A 24,410-nucleotide genomic window follows, 5' to 3' on the forward strand; every position below is an offset into this window, starting at 1 on the left:
AGTACATATACATGTATTTACACTTCTTTAATGAACAACTTGAAATACTATCTTTGTACAATGTATAAATACAATGTATAAACGGATGACTGTTATATTGTATGCAAACAGATAAAAGTTCAGTGAATATTTACGTTGTTGTAATTATATGTCCATCAAATTCATGAAAACTCAGAATTAAGACCACCTCGCTATTAAGACCACTTTTGAAAAGTCCCACAAGTGGTCTTAATAGCGAGTTTTCACTGTAATTGTACTGTAAACTGATTAAAGAAGACATCTGGGCGGAACTGGATTTTAAGTGTTTGACATTATGAAAACACGCAAAGCTTGTCTACTGACCTATTGTGTAGTCTGCTGTCTGCGGTGTTGTGACAAAAGGGATTAACATGTGTGAATATCACTCTGCCGATTTGGTCCATAATTACTGGTAAACATTGTTTTGAATGTCGATGCAACAAGAATACAACTGTGAATATTAAATGCAACTATCAACTCAATACATGTAGTTACCACCTTCTTTTAGCAATCAATGGAATAACCTAACTTCAAAGAGAAAATAAATGCATTAGCGAGCAGAGCATTGACTTTGTTCCGACAATTAACACCATTCCTTATGCATTCGTTGAACGTGTTTACTTGAGTAAGTTATGCCTTTAGACAGGAAGCGGCTTTTCTTTGATTACGTCAAACTGTCAATTCACACAGATTTGCAAGATTTTTAGGGTCCTTGGTCATTTGTTTACATGTTCAGTATAGAAAATCACCTGCTAACATGAAAACTTTGGATTAAATTATCAAAATAAAAACAATATTGCAAACTGTGTTTATATTAATTGGTAAGTATTTGTTAAAAGACGACGTTTTGTTTGTCGTAAATCAACGAGTTTTCTATACAACAACAACTACTTCTACAACCACGTCGGGATCGATCTATCTTGGTTGGGTTTTTTAATTGTAAATATTATACTACATGTTCATGTATGTACTTGTAATAAATGTAATTTTATTTGAAAATCAGGAAGTCAAACAAAATGAAATTGATTGTTATCTCGTAAAACGCGGAGTTTCCCCCGCGTTGCCAACGCCGAGGGCCACCGCGTCGGCTTATCAGTTTTGCCGATCGTTAACCGCCGCGTCAAAAAATAATGCAAACGCCGCGTCTGGCGGGATTTTCTTTATCTCCCTCCTGGTCAATCATCGCGGAGTATGGAGGGAAATTGGGGAAAACGCGTGGAGTGTACTGTAGAATAATCGATATGCCCGTCATGCTATTCTCTTATCAGTGGATCATCCATTACCCCATGCGGTGTTAATGGCAATTACTTGTGAAAGTGCTCTTTTAAAACAGGGGATATTGATACACTGATAGAGAAACCTTGATTTCTTTGGACAATCTCCACTTTCTTTTACTGAAAAATACACTGATTGGAAAATTTCAAGCGCCCCGGGGACTCTGATTTCGAAATTCAAGCGCCCTGGCAAGGGGCGCTTAAATGGCCTGGGGAAAACCCTGGTTGACACAACTTAGAGCTTAATATTGCAGTATTGAATTTGCTTCTATGGTTCTTGATTTGCCCTTGTCCTCCATCCTTCACCAGCAAATAAGCCCATGTCAACCAGATTTCAACTGAATGCTGGCACTATCTGAGGTGTTTGCTCATGAAGGGTGGGTAATGTCTGATTTTGAAATAATATATTGTTCAATATCAGCTTATCTGATATACATTATACCAAAAGCAAACTTGAGGTTGTTTAATGATAAAACCTGTCCCCACCCCTCCCAAAGTTATTTGTGGCAAATTAGATTTACTGAGTCAGTGAATATTAGATTAGTTAAGACTTCTCTTTCAATCCGATAAAGTTAACTACGGTTAAAGCCTTGACTAGATAAGAAGATTGTGGTTAAAAGTGTACCGTCTGTTATTTACCTATCAATAAATCATTAAAATTATGATGATTTTGACGTCTCTTGCAATGACTTTTCAATCCACGATCTGATTCACCAGCCGATCACTCTGTACTGTGTTATATATAGACAGGCAAGTAAAAATCACTCCTCTGGTAAATGTGCAAATGATTCTATGAATCATATGCTTAAAATGGTGAGAGAATCATCTAAATATTAGCGCAGATCCTCCCAGGACACACTTTCAGTCGGCCTTTTTGAATGGTGCATTGTGGTTAAAAAAGGGGAGTGACCACAATCAACTTCCGGTTTTGTTGTAAGCTGAGCAAAAATATCTGCGAGTGTTCGGCGAAAAGGACAGTAATTAGGTAGGGGAAATCAATCAACTGTATTAAGTTATATGAAACTATTAATTATAAATTACTTAAAAATTATTTTGTATTTGAATTCAATTCATAAATTCTTAACTTGCGTGATTAAACTTTATGACATCTTTTTACAGGGAGATAATTGGTTATATCTACTTTCACTTTCGGATACCTTGCTAAGAGGTGGGACATAATAGTATTTTTTTTAATTAATTTTCGCCCGTTGATTAATCAGATTTCTTTAATTTAAAACAAAAGATTTATTACTTCTAATAAAATGCTTATATCTAAGTATCTTCTCTTTTTTAATGTTAACGTTTACCTGGGCATACAATGACTGCAACACTTAATGCAATTTTAGGGTAAAATTTGTTTAAAATAACTCAAATCGCGGATGCCATCCAAGGGCATAAAATTAGTTTTTGATGTCAATATAATAAATTATTCTAATGAGAGCAAAATTTGAAATGGCTATCTTGTTATATGTGATAAGAGGTAAACCAGTCTCATGGATCCAAGTATCTATATATTTTTTTAATAAAAATAATTATATAATAAAGCGTTTGATAAATATTATTTTTTATTGTTTAGGGTTTAAGGAGTGTATGATTAGATATACACCATTCTTTAGTTGATAGATATTTTATTTTTCAGTAAAACAACTTTCAAGCATTCTGTGACGATAGCTATGCCCATAAAAAGTGGTATGAAACCATGAAACTGTCTTTCTAAACCACGTCTATTCTCTGTTTTCTGCAGAAATACTCTAAACTGTTCTGAACTCCATAATTTTTAAAAAGTCAGAAAGAAACCAAATTTTCACTTCTACATTATTGTTTGATATTTTGCAGATGCTATTGATTTGTGACAAATGTTGGATGAAATCTATGAAAAAGCTGTGTTTTATCTGAAGTAGATTTCCCCACAGTGATTACTTTCATATTATGACAATTAAAAAGTCCTGTAGTTTGTTAAAATGTAAAAAACCACTAATATTAATAAATGTTGTTGTTTGTGTTATTAACTTTTCTATCTCAAAGCTAAACTCATCTATATGCAGCTGAGGTAACTACATCATTTAGTTTAGTATGATGTTTATTTTCTAGTGACTATAATCTTAAGCTTCTGGCCATGAAAGTAGACATGCTGCGACATTACTTGTGGGTAGCATTTATATAAACATGAAGAGTGTACGTCAGGCAGTTGTGAGAGAAGTTACCAAAACTACCGTTCCCAAGATCCACTTCAGTGTTGTGGAGGTACATGTTATATATGTTTTATCAGCATTTGTCCATAATGACATTCTTGTTGTTTTTGTATTGCTTTTCATAATAAATGTATTCATGCTTAGAATAAACATTTATTAATACAAGAGGCAAACTTAATACAACACTGTTTGTCACAAATATTTAACATTTACATACAACACAATTTAATGTTTGCATAATATGTACAGTGTCTTTTGCTGAAAAGATTTCACATGAAGGCAAAAAGTTACAAATAATTAAGCAGTGGTCTGAGAAAACAGTGTGTAATGCATTTGAATAAAGGGTCATCCCAGATAAGCCTGTGCAGTCAACATAGGCTAATCAGAGACAACACTTTTCGCTTAAATGGTATTTTTCGTTGAAAAAGGATGTCTCTTTTTAGCGAATTTAATTTAGCTGGAAAGTGTCATCCCTGATTAGCCTGCGCAGACTCTGTTTTCCCAGAGCGGGTCTCAATTAAAATATTTGAAATAATAACTACAACATAACTGCCATTCGATTGCAGGTAGACATACCGTCTGCAGGGCCAGGCCAGGTGCTGGTGAAGGTGCATGCCTGTGGTCTGTCACTTGTCAGACAAAAGGTAACAAATGAGTGTTGCTGTGGGAAAACAGGGCTTAATGCATGTGCTAATCTGGGATGACACCTACCGTCTAAACTGAATTTTTGATAAAAAAACTTTCTTTAAATAAAAAATACCATAAAGGGGACTGTATTGTCCCTGATTAACCTGTGCAAACTGCACAGGCTTTTCTGGGACAACACTTTACACGCATGCTTTAACCCCATTTTCCCAGAGCCAGACTAAAATGTTTGTAGTTTAGGTTTTAATGGAACATGTTCACAGGTTGAAAAAATACAAATTAACAATAAATCATTTAATCAAAAAGAGGGTTTACAGTATATTCAAACAAATGGTATAACACTCATGACAAGGAGAAGCTTTAAAATATTGTTTTGTGTATGGATAATCATAAATTGAAAGACAAAAACTTACAATGCGATGGTAACACGTCAATGTTTTTGGAAAATGTGTGTATTACAAGCATAGTGTTTAAAATAATGTGTTAAGATATAAGCCTGAATGGGTAGACTTTACTCTTAAATTATGAGGATTGGAATCTAAGTATAAGTAAAACTCACCAGTGATGGCAAAACTTTTTATCCCCCTAATGGAGGCATGTAGTTTCAGCAGTGTGTCAGTCCGTCACTCCATCAGTCAGTTTTCCACTTTCTTGTTTCTGCTTTAAAACTCAACATGTTTTCGTGGTATTGTCTTCAAACTTTAAAAAAATGTGTATTAGCCTTAAATGAAGACAAAGCTTAATAATCAGTCATATTCCACCAGGCACTTGAGTTTAGGGCCCTTCAAGTCCCGTCCGTAATTTTTAGATCATCTATTTTTTTATAAAAAATTATGAGCTACTGTCATCACCTGGGTGTCGGCCTCGGCGTCCGGTTAAGTTTTGTGTTTTGGTCCTTTTTTCTCATAAAGTATCAAAGCTATTGCATTGGTACACTTACTCACTATCATGAGGGGACTGGGCAGGCAAAGTTAGATTACTCTGACTAGCATTTTGACAGAATTATATGCCCTTTTTATACTTCGAAAATTGACAATTTGGTTAAGTTTTGTGTTTAGGTCCACGTTTCTCATAAAGTATCAATGCTATTGCATTAAAACTTAGTACACTTACTTACTATCATGAGGGGACTGGGCAGGCAAAGTAAGAAAACTCTGGCTGACATTATGAAAGAATTATGTGCCCTTTTTATACTTAGAAAATTAAAAATTTTGTTTACTTTTGTGTTTAGGTCCACTTTTTTCCTAAAGTATCAAAGCTATTGCTTTCATACTTGCAACACTTACTAACTATCATAAGGGGACTGTGCAGACAAAGTTATGTTACTCTGACTGGCATTTTAACAGAATTATGTGCGCCTTTATACTTATACTTGAACATTTCGGTAGGTTTTGTGTTTCGGACCACTTTACTCCTAAAGTATCATAGCTATTGCTTTCGGACTTGGAACGCTCGCTAACTATCATAAGAGGACTGTACAGGACAAGTTGCATAACTCTGGTTGGCATTTTGATGGAATTATGGCCCTTTTTTGACATAGTAACTTTGAATATTTGGTTAAATTTTGTGTTTAGATCCACTTTACTTCAAAAGTATCAAGGCTTTTGCTTTCAAACTTCAAATACTTTCATACTAATATGATGGTTCTGTACCTGGCAAGTTGAATTTGACCTTGACCTTTGACTGACCTTGACTCTCAAGGTCAAATTTAAAAAATGTTGCTAAAATTGCCGTTACTTCTTTATTTATCATCAGATTTGATTCATACGTTGACATAACAACACTTACCTGACATACCACAATAGACTCCACCAAATCCATCCCCCATGCCCCACCCCAGAATCCCCCCTCTTTTTTTCTTCCATTTTTCTTAATTTTGAAAGATCATCTAATAAATGACCACACCCTCACCCTATACCCCCTCTCAACCTCCCCCCGACCCCACCCCACCCCCCCCCCCCCCAAATTATTTTTTTTTGTAACATTGTTAAAAACACACAAATATTTATTTTTATTATTTAATATTTGAAAGACCGTCCAACCATCCCACCCAAGAAACCCCCCCCCCCCCCATTTTTTTCATTTATTTTCATATTTTTGAAGATAATGTAATACATGACAAAAAACCCACACTCTCCACCCCTCTCCACCCCTTCACCTTTAAAAAAAAGATGAGCTGTCTGCACCCGCTAGGTGGTGCTCTTGTTGTACTTACATTAACTCCAGAGCATATCTCAAAATCTTAAAAAAGCATAAATTTGAAAACTACTACTAGTTTATAGGTAGATCCCATTAAGGGGAGATGCAGTTCACAACAAAAATAGCTCTTGATTCCTATATTTAAACTAGCTGCCCTTTGCTATATTTTGCCCTTAAATTTTGCCCAGAGCATATCATGACAAATGAAAGAGGTATTTTATTAAAACTTAATATGTAGGTAGATCTCATTAAGACGATTTGCAGTACTTAAGAACCATAACTATTTCTCCTCTTTTTCCCCTTTTATTAATTTTTATGTCCCCCACTATAGTAGTGGGGGACATATTGTTTTTGCCCTGTCTGTTGGTCTGTCTGTTGGTCTGTTTGCGTCAACTTTAACATTTTGCAATAACTTTTGCTATATTAAAGATAGCAACTTCATATTTGGCATGCATGTGTATCTCATGAAGCTGCACATTTCGAGTGGTGAAAGTTCAAGGTCAAGGTCATCCTTCAAGGTCAGAGGTCAAATATATGTGGCCAAAATCGCTCATTTTATGAATACTTTTGCAATATTGAAGATAGCAACTTGATATTTGGCATGCATGTGTATCTCATGGAGCTGCACATTTTGAGTGGTGAAAGGTCAAGGTCATCCTTCAAGGTCAGAGGTCAAATATATGTGGCCTAAATCGCTTATTTTATAAATACTTTTGCAATATTGAAGATAGCACTTTGATATTTGGCATGCATGTGCATCTCATGGAGCTGCACATTTTGAGTGGTGAAAGTTCAAGGTTAAGGTCATCCTTCAAGGTAAGAGGTCAAATATATGTGGCCCAAATCACTTATTTAATGAATACTTTTGCAATATTGAAGATAGCAACTTGATATTTGGCATGCATGTGTATCTCATGGGGCTGCACATTTTCAGTGGTGAAAGGTCAAGGTCATCCTTCACAAGGTCAAGGTCATCCTTCAAGGTCAAACGTCATATAGGGGGGACATTGTGTTTCACAAACACATCTTGTTGTACTTTTATTTTGCCCAGAACATACCTCAGTCATTGAAAGATAGGTATTTCGAAACTTGAAAGGTAATTTTATCTCAGTAAACCATAACTATACACTCTTGCTTCCATATTTTAAGACTGAATGCCCTATGTTAATTTCTGATCTTAATATTTTAAAATGAATTTAGTTAATGACTGTCCACTCAACACTCTTTTGCCCAGTGGTGTTTAGCGCGGGGATCCTTGTACTATGGGTGCAATTATTGGTTCTTCTAATATTCTTGATATAATTATTTTTCATTATTACAAATAGTTAAGTTTTGTTACAAAATGCTTATTAAATTTTTAAAATTAAATAATTACAAAATGTAAACTTCTGTGAACAAAGTCCCTTTCAACATTGATGTATGTTATGATTTTGCAATGTAATAACTGGTAACCTATGTTGTTTTAAGAAAGATCAATGGAGCACATATTTATTATATACAGACGCGATATTCTCAAATACTTCATAGGAATCTTAAGTTTCACGTAAGTGAGAATTTTAATGTAAGCAGTTGCTTAACATTATGTTAAGCTGATTAATCTACCATTTGCTCCTGTCTTCACCATGTTTTGTTTCTGTTTCACAGATTCTGAATGAGATCTTTACTGGCAGTAATGCAGAGAGCTTTCCCTGTGGCCAGGAGGTATCAGGGGTTGTGGAGAGGATAGGAGAAGGAGTAACACATGTCAGGGCTGGAGATGATGTTGTTGGTAAGGGTTATAGGGCTGGGCTGGGGATAATGTTGGTAAAAATTACAGGGGCCTACACACGTCAGGGCTCGCAATGATATTGATAGAAAGGGTAACATAGCTGGCCTCTTGCTCAAAGAACATGGAAAATACATGCACAGTTAAACCTCGCTATTGAGACAACCTGTGGGACTTTTTACAAGTGAGTTTAATAGCGAAGTGGTCTTAACACTGAGTTTTCATGAATTTTGATGAATAGATAATACAAATTGTAAATATTCAATGAACTTATTATTTTTGCATGCAGTATAAACTGATCATTCAAAAAATTGTACACAAATAGTATATTAAGCTTTTCAAACAAAAAGTGAAACATAATTTTAATCATGATACTAAATTACTCTTTACTTAAAGAAACCGTCAATTGATGTTTGCTCAGCAGCGCTCATTACTTAATGCTTTCTTGAAATATTTCACATTCAAATGCTAACGATTCCATATTATTGTTTAAAAAGAAGTCTGATCTGAAACTATAAGTTAGAATTGCAGACGACATTTCACATCTAAATTATTTTTTTCAACACAGGTTAAGCAGGAGAATTTCTCATAACTGACAATTTCTATTATTAGTGCAAATTTGTCAATGGCAAAAGCATTTTTTTGTCACAACATTATAAGTAGGTTATCAGCTGCATAGAGATCTAATAAAGCAGATTAATTTCCAACTATCAAATGAGGCTATTGTCAAGCAATATGGTCCCCTACCGGCTCCACTATTGTCAGAAATTCCACCATTTTCAGATTTTTTTTTGATTTTTTTGGTTGCCATAGCAACCACAATTTTTGACGTAGGAACCAAATGAAATGACGTGCATAATGTCCATATTGCCATCTATCCATGTTGCAAGTTTCATGAACAAATATTAAGAACTTTTAAAGTTATCGCAGGATCCAGAAAACCACCATTTTCAGCAGTATTTCTAGTCTATTTGTTGCCATAACAACCAGAATTTTTTATGTAGGAACGAAATGAAATGATGTGCAGAATGTCCATATTGCCATCTATCCATGTTTTAAGTTTCATGAAAAACTATTAAGAACTTTTAAAGTTATCGCAGGATCCAGAAAAGTGTGACAGACTGACGGACAGACTGACAGACTGACTGACGGACAGACGGACACACAGAGCGCAAACCATAAGTCCCCTCCGGTGAAACTGGTAGGGGACAAAAATTGAGCCAAGCAAATAACCTTTGGTCTTTTCAATGCTGAATAAATCAGCCCACTGCTAGACATTTCCCATAATTTGCATTGATTAAATCAATTTTTATGCCCCCGGATCGGGGGTATATTGTTTTTGGCCTGTCTGTCTTTCTGTCTTTCTTTCTGTCTGTCTTTCTGTCTCAAAAATTTAACCTTACAGTAAAGTTTTGCAATAACTTTTGAAATATTGAACATAGCAACTTGATATTTGGCATGCATGTGTATCTCATGGAGCTGCACATTTTGAGTTGTGAAAGGTCAAGGTCATCCTTCAAGGTCAAAGGTCAACAACAAAAAAAGCGGCGCATTAGGGGGCATTGTGTTTCTGACAAACACATCTCATGTTTTATTTTAAACACAGCTTTTTCCATTTTTGCTTATCCATTTTGATTTATGGCATAGCAAACAGGTTGATTTGTAAAACCATTACTGACAAAACAATCTCACTCAATATTTAACTGCTAAATTATTTGACGTTTTTATCTGTAAAGTGTACCAAACAATATTCAATATACACATCAAAGACCGGATTATATTATCAATAAACACCTAGCAGTCGATGCCCAAAACAGTTGTTTGTTAATTGGGTCACAGTGGCTTCATATTTAAACCCCATCAAACTACAACACCGAATCAAGTAAGGTGTGAAGAGCAATTTTGTTGATTGGTTCTGGTAAAAGTGGTTAAAATAGCGGATTAACGGGTTGGTCAGATTAGTGAGTGTAACAATGATTGAAATATAGAAGGAAACATTTGGGAATGAAAAATTGTGGTCCTCTAGGGAGTCGGTCGTTATTGGGAGTTGGTTGTTAAGAGAGTTTTTACTGTACTCATTTTTAGTTTAAACCTATTTATGTTAGCTTGATTGCATAGAAAGCCTAAGGCTTATTTGAAATACTCTCAAGTCAGTATCCTGGGACTAGAACCAGTACTTGGTGTCTATGGGGGAAATCCAAAGAACGCTCGCACAATGGGGATCTAACGCGTTACCCCTGATAGCTAGGCAGACACCATATTCACTACACCACTGCGTACTCTTTTTTAGCATTGTGCATATACATAGTTCTAAGTTTACAATAGAAAATTTATATTAATCGATTTTTGGCTGTTTTATTTGTTTGTATAAAGAAAACATGAAGTCAAACACAGGTCTCAAATTTAAGTTTGCTAATTTCAAGTATGGGCTAATTTGGTGACTTGCATGGTAAGTCCTGAATTTAAAGTGTAATTTGGCATTGTGCTCATTCTGGATTCAGTTCTGGCAGACTATTCTTAAAACAGGGCATGGTTCAAGATTAATCTCTGTCAGACCCTGTCAGGATCAGGACATGGGTCAAGATTAATCTCTGCCACATCCTGTCAGGATCAGTGCATGGTTCAAGATTAATCTCTGCCAGACCCTGTCAGGATCAGGGCATGGTTCAAGATTAATCTCTGCCAGACCCTGTCAGTTTCAGGGCATGGTTCAAGATTAATCTCTTCCAGACCCTGTCAGGATCAGGACATGGTTCAAGATTAATCTCTTCCAGACCCTGTCAGTTTCAGGGCATGGTTCAAGATTAATCTCTTCCAGACCCTGTCAGGATCAGGGCATGGTTCAAGATTAATCTCTGCCACACCCTGTCAGGATCAGGGCATGGTTCAAGATTAATCTCTGCCAGACCCTGTCAGTTTCAGGGCATAGTTCAACATTAATCTCTGCCAGACCCTGTCAGGATGAGGGCATGGTTCAAGATTAATCTCAACCAGACCCTGTCAAGATCAGAGCATGGTTAAAGTTTTGTCCCTGATCTCATAGTCATAAATGTTGAGATAGCTCATGATGGAATGTATATCAGCATGTATTACCTAGTCATTATTTAAACTTTATATGATCAATGTATTTGCATATATAATTTAGCTGATGTTTGTAATAAGACTTAAAGTAAAGAATTATAAATAAACACTTTTAGTGATGGATAGATCTTTCCCTTGTGTAAGTTAGAAAAGTTTGAAATTTGTTGTGAGAGGGCATGTTTTCCAGTAATTTGATTGGCTGACATTTCCTTGCAGGCTTGCTGCCATTGGACAGCCCAGTATCAGGGTGTGGTGAATACTGCATCTTCAATGAGTATGACTTAGGTTGGTTGCCATTCATTGAAAAAATCTATGCAATTTCACAAATGGGAATGCTCTTCTTTGAATGAAAATAAGTTTTTAAGAAAATAAAAATAAATTATTTGATTTATAAGTGCATAAAATTATTTCATTTATAAAATAATCAAATTTTGATGTTAGTCGAAATAGGTGTTAATATGCTCTTTAACTTAGTTAAGGGTAGTGCTGCCATTCAGAATGTAACTTCATGGAGAGAACAATTTCTACATTTATCAAGTGATGAAATTGAAACTAGAAATATTATATATAATATTGACATGAACAATCTAGATTTGCAAAATGCCGATATCAGGTGCAGTGATTTACATATGTTGGTGAGTTATTTGCCCTTGAAATTAGTCATGAGCCTGTGACAAAGCTGTGCAGGGATATTTATCATGTTTGTGACATAGCTCTTTTTAATCCCCAACAGGTTTTACTGATAGGTTTACCACCTTGACTGTCCTTCTAAAAAACCTTACCTTAGATTCTGTGGTAACTCACAAAGTACGATTGCTATTCATGAAAGATATTATGCGGATAGAGGGCCATATTAGGAATATAAACGTGATTTTAGTTATACAATAATTGAGGTTGCTATGGTTACCAAACCATTACAAACAAATCACTTACTTACTTACGTAAATCCTTTTTTCAATTCCAACAGCATTAACTTGGTAAGTGACTGCTTTATTAACTGTGACAGAGATAGTGTTGTTATTACCCTTACATGTTATTTTCAGTCAAGAGGACAAGGATGCTGATTCATTCTTATATATCAAGTGAAGACTTTGTTAACATTTGAAATTCAAGATTTGGTTCCCCCCAAATACGCATTTTCATAAGTATATAATTCCCAAATTATCATTGTTTTTTCAAGCAGTTTTACCAAAGCAGTTTTGTTTGGATGATATTTCCAGTCAAAAAAATAAAACTGAAAAAAGGCTGATGTATATAACTGCATAAAGTAGCATGGGGGTTAGCAAATATGTTGTTTATTGCCAAATATTTTATATACCAGTAATATTTTAGCCTCATTCTCAGAAAACTGGGCTTAATTCATGTGCTTTAAGTTTCATCCCAGATAAGCCTTTGCAGTGTACAGGGGCTACTCAGGCACAACACTTTCAGCCTAGACTGACTTTATTTAGAAGATACCTCCTTTAAATGAAAAATGCCATAAAAGACGAAAGTGTTGTCCTGATAAGCTTGTGTGGACTGATTTTGCTAATCAGGGACAACATGCAACACACATGCAGTAAGCCTAATTTTTCCAGAACCAGGCTCATTTAAATAAAACCCCACACTTTTTAGTCAAGAAACCGAAGATGCTGAGTCATGCTGATGCAGCAGGCGGTCTGGGTGACTGTGTGCGCGCCTACACGGCCCTACACTACCAGGCACGAATCTGTTCCGGGGACACGGTTCTCATCATCGATGGGGCCTCAGGGTTTGGTCTGTGCGCTATGCAGATAACAAGACAGTGGGGAGCCAAGGTCAGTGGGCATCAGTTTTATTCACTAGATTAGCCTTGTTTCGGGAAAACGGGACTTCACAGGCTAATCTGGGACAAAACTTTACTCAAACTTATTGAACTCTGTTTTCCAAGAACAAGGCTCAATTCGGTTCATTTTTAGCAAGGCTGTTTTCAGAGAAAACCCGAGCTTTTGTCATAGCCAGCTCGTTGTCCGCCGTAGGCGTCGTGCTAAAATCTTAACATTGGCCATAACTTTTTTAATATTGAAGATAGCACCTTGATATTTGGCATGCATGTGTATCTCATGGAGCTGCACATTTTGAGTGGTAAAATTTCAAGGTGAACATCATCCTTCAAGGTCTAGGGTCAAAAAAACAAAGTCAAGGGAAGTAATAAGCTTTAAATGGACATAGTTATCTGACCTGCCCACGTATATATTTTTGTTAAATAAATTAAAGCGGCGCAGTAGGCGGCATTGTGTTTCTGACAAACACATTGTGGTAAAAGGTCAAGGTCTTCTTTATGGTCTATGGTAAAAAATACAGATTTAAAGGAAGTAATAAGCTTAAAAAAGGAAGAAAATTATTCAATATTGAACATAGCCACTTTAAATATTTGGCATGCATGTGTATCTCATGGAGCTGCACATTTTGAGTGGTTTATCTACAGTCACAGTATAGTGGCTTTTAATTATTTGCTACTAAAAATAGAGATTTGTTACAGACAATTATTTTCAAGGGGAGTAATTTATATATTTATAAATCTCATATTACATATTTCCTTACCAAAAATTGAAGTTCTTTTCACAGTAACTGTACATATTAATTATTTTGATTATTTATAACCCAAATGATTGATTTTCAAAAGTTTTTTTTTAATGATATAATTATAATTTCTTTGATGTTCATTACATACCTGTGAACTTATGTCCATAGATACATGATCAACTCTTATGAAAAAAAAAAAACTCTTATGAAAAAGAAAAAAAAAACTCTGGCTATAATCTCTTATAAACCACAGGACTTGGTTGTCAGTGATGTCTGACATGGTCATAATTGACTGTGAGACCCTCCGCACCGCCCCCCCCCCCCCACTGGATTGGACAAAATTCAAGGGAAGTAATAACCTTTAAAGGGAGATGATTTCTATACCTGCCAAATGATAAATATATATTTTATTTCAATGCGGCGCAGTAGGGAGCATTGTGTTTCTAACAAACACATCTCTTGTTGGGTCACTAGGTCCAAGGTCAAGGTCACTGTGATCTCTAAAAAAAAAATAATAATAATAATTCTGACAAGCTTTCGCAGCCGAGCGTGGCACCCATTATGCGGTGCTCTTGTCGTACATTTATTTAGCGTTTTTTTTTATAGTTTATTAATTATATCTTTCTATATATTTAAGTGTCAAGAATTACATTTCATTTTTTAGCTCGGCTGTTTTACGTTTGGCTCTAAAATCAAAGTGCATCCACCTACAACTTTGAAACTACATATGTAGAAGCACCTTGATGAGTTCTACATGCCACACCCATTATTAGGTCACTAGGTCAAAGGTCAAGGTCATTAAAAAAAATTATTCTGACAAGCTTTTATTTATTCAAAACTGCACCCTCAGTCGAGCGTGTCACCCGTTATGTGGTGCTCTTGTTCTTGACATATGTTCCTATTACTCTTGAATCAGTGCAATAATTGTATCTCTTTTTTTCACACACGTTTTTCATAATATCTAGGGTGTTTGTAAAAAAATTCTATTACATTTACCCTGTAGAAAAGAGCTTTTTACCAAATTAAGAAACAGGAGACATAAGCCAATTGGAAAATAAGCCTCTTTTAGTTTTTTACAAGGCTTACAAAAGCCAAAACTTCCATACTAGATAAAAGGTGTAATATTTGGGTAAAAAAAATGTGTGATTGTTGATCGCACAGGAAAATCAAGAAGGTTCTAATGTCTGCCTATGCATTCTATGACAAACCGATTTTTGTCTCTTGAACTAATCCCTGTTTTTACTTAAAATTATGCTTCCTTTGTTTTGGCAGAATGTTTTGTCTAATATAAAAATTGCATTAGTTCCCAAGGTCAATAATTACAAAGGATCTTAGTGAAAAATTAAGAAAATATCTCACACTCATTGCACTCCTTTAAATTGTGGCTGGTTCATTAATGAATTATAATTTATTAAGTTTTAAATGTTTTATCCAAGTCAAGCATGCATTTAAAAGACTTTTCCTTCCTATAACGGATCTCATAATCAAAACATCTATTATCACAAGGAAAATTAAGTTTGAATTGTTAATGTTTGTTTTTGGTTGTTTGTGTATATATATATATATATATATATATATATATATATATATAAACCTAGCGATATGATGTGGACAGGCTATTTTTTTATGCAGGTTATAGCCACTGTGAACAGTGCAGCTGAGAAATCTTTTATTGAGGCTGTCATCCCAAATTGTGGTGAGTGCTTAAGAGAATTCATACAAAACAATACATGTATGTGAGTTCATTCACGTATGTCCTTTTATCATATGAATTAACATACATGTAATAATCAACAATAATATTTAAACAATTTTTAAGAAATCAACTTTAAAGTCTTGTAAATGTTTGTGTACCGTAACATTTTAGGATGATTACTTTATTATATATTTTGAGGTGCTTTATAGTCATTTATCATATGTACTTTACGTTATTTGCACCCATTAAAATGTATTATGGGAATACATGCAAATGACAGGTGTTTGGGCAGGGTGATAGTTCAAGAGGAATATGTTAAATTAGAAGATAATTTTTTTTTGTGGCCATAATATCTCGGCCGAGTTTGCTAACAAGCAATATTGCCTGAAGCATTTGCAAATTATTTCGCTTTAATTATGCCCAATTAATGATGTCTGCTCTCTGGCTAAAGTAGACAGTTTCCGGTCATCGACTAAAGTTTTCATCAACCAATCTTGATGACTTATTGTATATAGCTAACTTGTAGTGAGTCCTAGCTTCGGATTGTTTTTGTGGTTAGTAAGGTAAAGGTCACTGTTACTAAAAATAGAAAAATGGTTTCTGCTCAATTACATTAGTTTGATATATTGAATTCAAATTGTGTACATATGTAGCTGGCATGGTGACCTAATTTGTGATTGCATTTGGGGGTCTGTGGGGGTCAAGGTTAACGTATTTAAAATAATAAAAGCGTCAAACAGATGGTTTCTAGTCAACAATTTAGTTTGCATCGACCAATTATGATTAAATTTTGGATATAGTAAGCATACATGAAGCCTTTCTCTCCTGTTATAGTTTGTGGAGTTCCATTGTTTGCCATATTAGCTTGGGAGTATATTACGTTATTTTTGGGTCTCTGCTCTACAACTTTTCTTAAGATGGAGTAATTGCAATGAAATTATTTACCTGCTGACCTAGCTTTGGGTTACAGACTGGCCAAGGTCAAGGTCTGCATTTCTTAAAAGAAATAAAAAGTTTCAGTTACTAACTGCATATTTTGTGTGTTTGTAGTCATATCTAGACCTAGCTTGTGATTGTATTGTGGTAAGTCAGATAAAAGACAAAGTCACAATTGCTGAAATAGAAGAACGGTTTCCACTCATTAACTTGAGTTTCATGAAGGTATTTTGCTGAAAAATTGTGTGGAGGTAGCTTACATGAAGACTTGGGATGGTATTGCCTTAGTGGCAAAGTAACATATATTAAAGGTCAATGAACGAACATGTTGGTTTCTTTTTAAAAACATGCGTTTTATCATGTTTTGTTTTAAGGGAAGACATGCAAATTCAGTTTGTGTTTCTAAGGTAATTGTTTTGATTGGGTCATTGCGCTGAAATTTTGTGGGTTTGTTGGTTGTGGGTATACATGCACACATGTGGATTGCATGTTGAGGCCAGTCAAATAAAGGTGAAGGTCACAGTTGCTAAAAAAAATTATAAAATGTTTCTGCTTTACAACTTGAGTTTTGATGCAGATATTGCCCACACATTGTGTGTTTGTGTGTGTGAGTGTTGGTAGCTTAATGTTAATAGATTAAAATGTAAAACATGGAAAACCTGATGTGTATCATTGCCTTGTCTCTTGAAGTCTACATTATTGCTCTTTCTCAAATTTTTAAAATAAGATAATACACATTTTCACAGTCTAATGTAATCCAGGCCTTTTGTGCATTTTTGTGACAAGTTGGTAAAATTGTTGTTTATTTCAAGGCTGATCTTAACTCTTTCAGTGCCGGAACCGAATGTTGAAGGGCTTTGCAAACAGTTTGGATCCAGATAAGACGCTGCAGAACGTGGCGTCTCATCTGGATCCAAACTGTTTGCTCTTCTGATAGTATTCTTTGAAAAAAATCGAAGGTAATGCTAATTTTAGAAATTCAGCAGACGACATTTTTGCAGACGACAAATTTCCCAGCATGCAAAGGGTTAAAATTCTATAAACAAACAACAACATCAGTTGAAGCTGCACAATGTATATTTATTTATTTATCAATCTTTTTAGCATAATGTATTACAGTCAGTCACATTTGAACATTTATGTTATATCTTTTTAGCAGGTCATGTGATTGAAATGGGTAAAACCAGTGCCATTCTAGTGAGCTCAGTCATGGAGGAGACAGGTGGTCTTGGAGTGGATGTTGTTGTTGACAATGGAGGTATGGATAGACAGAATATCAACAGTTGTGTTTAAATTTTTAATTGTTTGAAATTTATCTAAAGCTTGTCACAGGGAAAAACAAGTTTTGATAAAGAAATTTTACCCTGGGGCGTGAATACTGATGCATGTTCTGAATAAATTTGGTAGAGGTCCACACTACAAGATTGCAGACTAAATATTATAACATAGCCATTGTGGTTTCAGAGAATTTTCATTGTTTTGTTATATAGTGGTAGTTTTCAGACACCTGATAGTGTTACAGTATTAAAACTTTGTATTAATTGCCATATGAGGGGTTTCCTCTCCGTGTATTTTTCCAGCTTAAAATATTGTATCCTTTCCTGACATCTTTTCTCTCTTTGCTTTTGACAATGCAACAGTTTAGATCACTTGTTCAATCTCAGCTGTGTATTGATCATAGATCTTAAGTTACTGCTGCACTCAGTCCTCAACAGGGTGCCAGTGTATAGAAGTTCAATAATTCCGATATTTAGAAATGTAGAAGTATTAAAAAATAAAAAATCTACAAAATCCAACCTTTTGTTCCTAAACATTCCAGTTCGTATGTACACAAATGAGGAAGACTGCAACCTGCCCTCAGAGCGCAGGAAATTCACAACTCCTCACAAGCATGATGTCATTTCCTGTCTGGGGGTTGCTGGGAAATGGGTTACACAGCAGTCTGATCTCCAGGTGAGGATTTAACGGTTCTTTTCATTGTAGCAGTGCAGTGCTTGTTGCAGTGCTTTTTATACTGACTACACTGATTGGTCCCTTGTTCCATCTGTTGAATTCGTCCCTCCGTATGAGCATAAACCTAAGTGACATGTTTCACATAACATCAGTAATGCTTCCTACAAAGGTTTGATTCTTGCACAAATTATTTCTTTGAATATTATCACCACACCCACATCACCGTTACCTCATTTTGACTTTAAGATTGGACTTATTTTGGTTTTAGAATAACTCAAAAGGTGTAAAATCTGGGTTAATTCAAAATAATGTCTTACATCTTTCATCCATAGAGCTTCCAACAAATCTAGTATACTCTCATGGGTATCATCTTTAAACACAATGAACCCATCCACATGACCTTATTTTGACCTAACATTGAATCACTTTTGAGCTTATTGAGAAGGTCAAATTATTGGTTAATCTAAACTGCATATTTAAAAGCTTTAATACTTTCATTCGACTCTTGGCACACCCATATAACCTGACCTTACTTTGACTTTGATACTGACCTTATTTCAGACTGAGACTTATTTAGATTGTTTAATGAATCAATACTAACAAGGCTTTCTCAAGGAGAACCAATGTTTATTTGTGCAGCATCTTGTTTCCATTTAACATTTTAAAAAATATTTCCAGAACAAATGTTAATCTTATATGTAAAATGACTTCCATTATTTATAAAATCCATGTTTAGTCATTGTAAAAGCTTTTCATCAATTAAAATTATTTCTCTGAAAACATAATTATATAGCTTACCAACAGTTTTTTTTTACATTTCATTTTTAACCAGGTTTTTAACCAGGTTTTCCGAAGGAAAAAACTGGTTATTAGATTGGCGAATGCGGGCGGGCTGGCTGGCGGGCTGGCTGGCGGGCTGGCGGAACAAGCTTGTCCGGGCCATAACTATGTCGTTCATTGTCATATTTTAAAATCATTTGGCACATTTGTTCACCATCATTGGACGGTGTGTCGCGCGAAATAATTACGTCGAAATCTCCAAGGTCAAGATCACACTTTGAGTTCAAAGGTCAAAATTGGCAATAAATTAGCTTGTCTGGGCCATAACTATGTCATTCATTGTGAGATTTTACAATTATTTGGCACATTTGTTCACCATCATGGGACGGTGTGTCGCACGAAAGAATCACGTCAATATCTCCAATGTACAACTTAAAATAGATTTATTTTGAAACAAACTTACAAAGGGGGTTAATTTTGTTTGTTCATTTAAAAAGTTCAGTTTGAGTTGTCTCCCTTAATCAGATTTTTTTTAACAATGAAAACCTGGTTTTGTGACAATTTTTTAACCAGGTTTTCCAAAGGAAAAAACTGGTTATTAGATTGGCGAATGTGGGCGGGCTGGCTGGCTGGCTGGCTGGCTGGCTGGCGGGCTAGCTGGCGGGCTGGCGGAACAAGCTTGTCTGGGCCATAACTATGTCGTTCATTGTCATATTTTAAAATCATTTGGCACATTTGTTCACCATCATTGGACGGTGTGTCGCGCGAAATAATTACGTCGATATCTCCAAGGTCAAGGTCACACTTTGAGTTCAAAGGTCAAAATTGGCAATAAATTAGCTTGTCTGGGCCATAACTATGTCATTCATTGTGAGATTTTACAATTATTTGGCACATTTGTTCACCATCATGGGACGGTGTGTCGCACGAAAGAATCACGTCAATATCTCCAATGTCAAGGTCACCACAACTTAAAATAGATTTATTTTGAAACAAACTTACAAAGGGGGTTAATTTTGTTTGTTCATTTAAAAAGTTCAGTTTGAGTTGTCTCCCTTAATCAGATTTTTTTTAACAATGAAAACCTGGTTTTGTGACAATTTTGTCCCTTGTTATTGTTTTTATTGCTATAATGTGATTATTATTGACTGGTTAATTTGCTGCACACACAAGTTTTTATCTTACCAAATTTGTACAAGACAATTATTATGCTTTTTGTGGCCATCTCTTTTTTGTTTTGCCAGTAGAAATGTGATTATCTCTAACTGGTTAATATGTTACCAAACTTGAACAACATAATTGTGATACTAACTTTAGATGATACATACATACAAGAGACACCATTTCAGACTTCTCAGCCTATGGTCTACTAAATTTGCATTATTCCAAATGTATTGTTTAATGAAAAAAAAAAGTACTATCTTTTTTTAAATGTCATACAAAAATCAATTATTATGCCCCCCTTCGAAGAAGAGGCGGTATATTGCTTTGCTCATGTCCGTCTGTCGGTCGGTCGGTCCGTCCACCAGGTGGTTGTCAGACGATAACTCAAGAACGCTTGGGCCTAGGATCATGAAACTTCATTGGAGGTACATTGATCATGACTCGCAGATGACCCCTATTGATTTTGAGGTCACAAGGTCAAAGGTCAAGGTCACCGTGACCCGAAATAGTAAAATGGTTTTTGAATGATAACTCAAGAACGCATACGCCTAGGAAACTTCATGGGTAGATTGATCATGACTCGTTTTATTTTCAGTTGGATCCACCTGACTCTCAAGCCTTGTTCATGCGTGGTGCCAGTGTGAATTTCCTATTTGACGCAGCATGGACGCTGTCCTATGCGCAACAAGGTCGATACCAGCACATTCTTCAAGAAGTCGTTGATAAACTTGATCATGGACAGATCAAGTAAGATTCTATAGTTTCTCAGCTGCAACCAAGTGCTGAAATATTTATGTTTTGTAATTGTAGTAATATGATTTAAGCAGCTCATGTTATGTAATATTTATTAGTTTTTTTTTGTAATTATAATTACATGCTTGAAATTCCATTGGGTGCAAACTGCTCTAGTATGAGAAACTGATGTGGCTATCTGATGTCATTACCCTTGAGTAAACAATCAAACTATTTTCAACATATATAAATATTTACACAAACAATATTTACAAAAAAAATCCAGCCTTCTGTTAAATATGAAGTTTTTATTGTATTTAATATATACTTTTAGGAATATGTTGTATGTTATCCAAATTTTAAGCAATATATTTATTATTAATCTGAACTATTACAATACCACTTTAAAATATCTATTTACATGTACTTACTATTTGTTACTTTATTATATATTTAATATGGGATATTATTTATCATTTCTAGATAATAACTGTTTTTTTCTTTATTAGTCTTTTTTTTCTTTATAATTATTAAAATATAAACAACTTTTAGCCCACTCCTTTTTCACCATCCATTTTCAAGACAATAAGAATGCTCTATCACTGCCAAGACTTATTTTGATCTTATAATTGTTCATATCTAATTTGCAATCATCGTATAACAGTCTGCAGTTGCACCATTGTTATGTAAATAAACATAGATATTGAAGAAACATGAAGAGGGAGCAGTGTCATATGAAAAGCAATGAGTAAAATTTTATATGACCCATTTTGTTGTTAGATCAAGTACAGATATATTACATGTGGATGTCCTATTTTTCACAACATTCCATTGTTTCTTTTTCCTGTTATCATATGAAAATTGCAATTAAAAATTTTAGATATAGATAGGCAAACAGGAGATGCCACATTTACCAATCAAAGAATGTACTACATGATACTGCATGTGATATCTAGTGCTCCTTGGTTAGAGTGTTGACATTTGTTAATGTCAATACTTGTTATCTGATATGGCTTCATATAATTATTTTAATTTATCCCTTTGATGGCATATTTCTATGAGTGTATTTGCTCCATATGGTCATTGAAATGCCTTCTATTGCTGCAAACAGTAGATGACTTTTATTTCATACATCTTTAATCTGACTCATTCTTTATTTGGAAAGATTTTTATGCCCCCAGTAGGGTGGCATATAGCAGTTGAACTATCCGTCAGTCAATCTCTCCGTCCGTCCGAAATATCACATGACCACATTGACCATGGATCCTCATTATCACATAACCACATTGACCATGGATCCTCAATATCACATTACCACATTGACCATGGATCCTCAATATCACATTAACTCATAGACCATGGATCCTCAATATCACATAACCACATTGACCATGGATCCTCAATATCACATTACCACATTGACCATGGATCCTCAATATCACATAACCACATTGACCATGGATCCTCAATATCACATTACCACATTGACCATGGATCCTCAATAATACATAATCACATAGACAATGGGTCCCCAATATCACATAAACGTATTGACCATGGATCTCCAATATCACATAACCTCGTACACCATGGATCTCCAATATCACATTACCTCATAGACCATGGATCTCCAATATCACATAACCACATTGGCCATGGATCTCCAATATCACATAACCACATTGACCATGGATATCCAATATCACATAACCTTATAGACCATGGATCTCCAATATCACATAACCACATTGTCCATGGATTCCCAATATCACATCATCACAATTACCATGGATCTCTAATATCATATTACCACATTTACTATTGATTTCCAATATCAAATCACCACATTGACCATGGATCCCCAATATCACATTACTGCATTGACCATAGATCCACAAAATCACATTTACTAGGAATTAACATGACTCTTCAAACTGGGATAGGCTTTAAGTATAATTGTCACATTACCTCTTCATTATTGGCTTACAACTTCCATTGCTGCAGTTTTGAAAGTCTTGTTACAAATAGCTGTATTAAATTACATCAGAACTTGTTTAACACATTTCTTAGATGTCTGTATCGTATTTCTTTTTTTTCAGATGCAAAGTCATTAAGACAGTGACGATAGAAGATGTCCCTGCTGAGTTATCTAATCTTGAAAACAATAGGATGGGAAAGATTGTCATGACTGCGTAAATGATGATAGAGTTTAATATGATTAGAAGTGATTTTTACATGTCTGATTAACAAGTCATAGGTGTTTTTTAGCATACAAACAACATTGTCATTAAAAATTGAATTCATGACATTTTTTAAATGATTTAGTAAAGTTTCATTGACTAGATTATCTTTGAATATTACTTTATTGTCTTAAAATATATGTGTGATTAAAAAAAAAATCTGATTTTGTTTTGTGTAAAAAATATAAATTTCAGAATGCAGATACTTTTATTTTGAGATATGATACTGGATAGGCATGTCAAGGTGTTGTGCAATACAATATTATATGTAGATAACTAAACATTGTCTTTGTTTGTGAAATAGTATGTAATTCTTTATATAATGCCTGCAAAACTGCAAGTCCAAAGTTGTTGGTTACATCTTTTTGCCACAAAACCATTCTTATACTTTATGTCAGATTACGTATCAAATCTAATTCCCATGCTCATTATTAGGATTACATTGTAATGGCATAGTGACACTCATATCCAGGCTACAGTGTAATTACCATATAGCCATACTCATACTTCGGGTAGAGTTGTATCTGCCATATTGCTGTACACATACTTCATGTTACTCTGAAATTTCCATATTGCCAAACTTCAAGTAAAATTGTAATCACAGTAAAGCCTTACTGACATGGCAGCTTACCCTTATATAATATTAAATTTGCTCCATTCAACAGTTAGGGTTTGAATTTGGATATATTCCTGCATTAGAAAAACATATAGGAGTGAGCTTGTCTGTCGGTCGGTCGGTCGGTAGGTCTGTCGGTCCGTATTAAGTGTCTGCTCTCTAATTCAAGTTATTTTCATCCGATTTTCACCAAACTGGTCAGATGTTGTATTTTGATGATGTCTAGGTCAAGTTCGAATATGGGTCATGCCGGGTCAAAAACTAGGTAACGGGGTCACTTAGTGCGTTTTAAACATTCAGCATGGTGTCCGCTCTCTGATTCAAGTACAATTCTAATTCATAGTTTTAGTCGACACGATGAGTTATTTTTTCATGTCATGACACCTTTTTCATATCATGCCGTCATAGAATTTAGAGTTAATGTCGTTATGGCGAGTAAAATTAAGAGGGAAATACCTAAAAAAACTATGACGACATACCATGTTATTTCACAGTAAGTCGAAATAAACTAATCCGGCATGACCATATTATTGGTGTGTACCATATGCGCTTCCGTAGATATGTACACTCTGTAA

The 24,410-nt window shown here is 34.9% G+C and overlaps 2 protein-coding genes across 17 annotated transcripts in view; one reads left to right on the top strand and one right to left on the bottom strand.

Annotated features, from left to right (window-relative positions):
* LOC127853681 (intersectin-1-like) overlaps positions 1–2,079 on the bottom strand; it is a 117,055-nt gene extending 114,976 nt beyond the window's left edge. For all 11 annotated transcript variants that reach the window (XM_052388390.1, XM_052388392.1, XM_052388383.1 and 8 more), the window contains exon 1: positions 1,932–2,079. The gene's annotated coding sequence lies outside the window, so the exon portion shown is untranslated. The remainder of the gene's footprint in view (positions 1–1,931) is intronic.
* Positions 2,080–2,131: 52 nt separating this feature from the next.
* On the top strand, positions 2,132–23,383 carry LOC127853694 (quinone oxidoreductase-like protein 1). 6 transcript variants are annotated; one of them, XM_052388419.1, is made up of 13 exons: positions 2,216–2,277; positions 2,412–2,460; positions 2,932–2,981; positions 3,384–3,536; positions 4,051–4,128; positions 7,973–8,096; positions 11,391–11,459; positions 12,789–12,970; positions 15,351–15,414; positions 17,507–17,608; positions 18,170–18,303; positions 20,843–20,994; positions 23,079–23,383. In XM_052388419.1, exons 4-13 carry the CDS (start codon positions 3,459–3,461, stop codon positions 23,173–23,175), a joined length of 1,080 nt encoding a protein of 359 aa, XP_052244379.1. In that variant the 5' UTR covers positions 2,216–2,277; positions 2,412–2,460; positions 2,932–2,981; positions 3,384–3,458; the 3' UTR covers positions 23,176–23,383. The 6 variants fall into 6 exon arrangements, with proteins under 6 accessions (XP_052244375.1, XP_052244381.1, XP_052244377.1 ...); XM_052388417.1 differs by lacking the exon at positions 2,412–2,460 and having other exon boundaries at positions 2,186–2,277; XM_052388418.1 differs by lacking the exon at positions 2,932–2,981 and having other exon boundaries at positions 2,187–2,277.
* Positions 23,384–24,410: the final 1,027 nt, after the last annotated feature.

The sequence above is a fragment of the Dreissena polymorpha genome, chromosome 12 (assembly GCF_020536995.1).
Source record: "Dreissena polymorpha isolate Duluth1 chromosome 12, UMN_Dpol_1.0, whole genome shotgun sequence".
Lineage (NCBI taxonomy): Eukaryota > Metazoa > Mollusca > Bivalvia > Myida > Dreissenidae > Dreissena > Dreissena polymorpha.

Coding starts and splice junctions, on each gene's coding strand:
- LOC127853694 (XM_052388415.1), top strand. CDS start 3,459: ATGAAGAGTGTACGTCAGGCAGTTGTGAGAGAAGTTACCAAAACTACC. Junction 3,537..4,050: donor TCCACTTCAGTGTTGTGGAG/GTACATGTTATA, acceptor ATTCGATTGCAG/GTAGACATACCGTCTGCAGG. Junction 12,971..15,350: donor CAAGACAGTGGGGAGCCAAG/GTCAGTGGGCAT, acceptor TTTTTTATGCAG/GTTATAGCCACTGTGAACAG.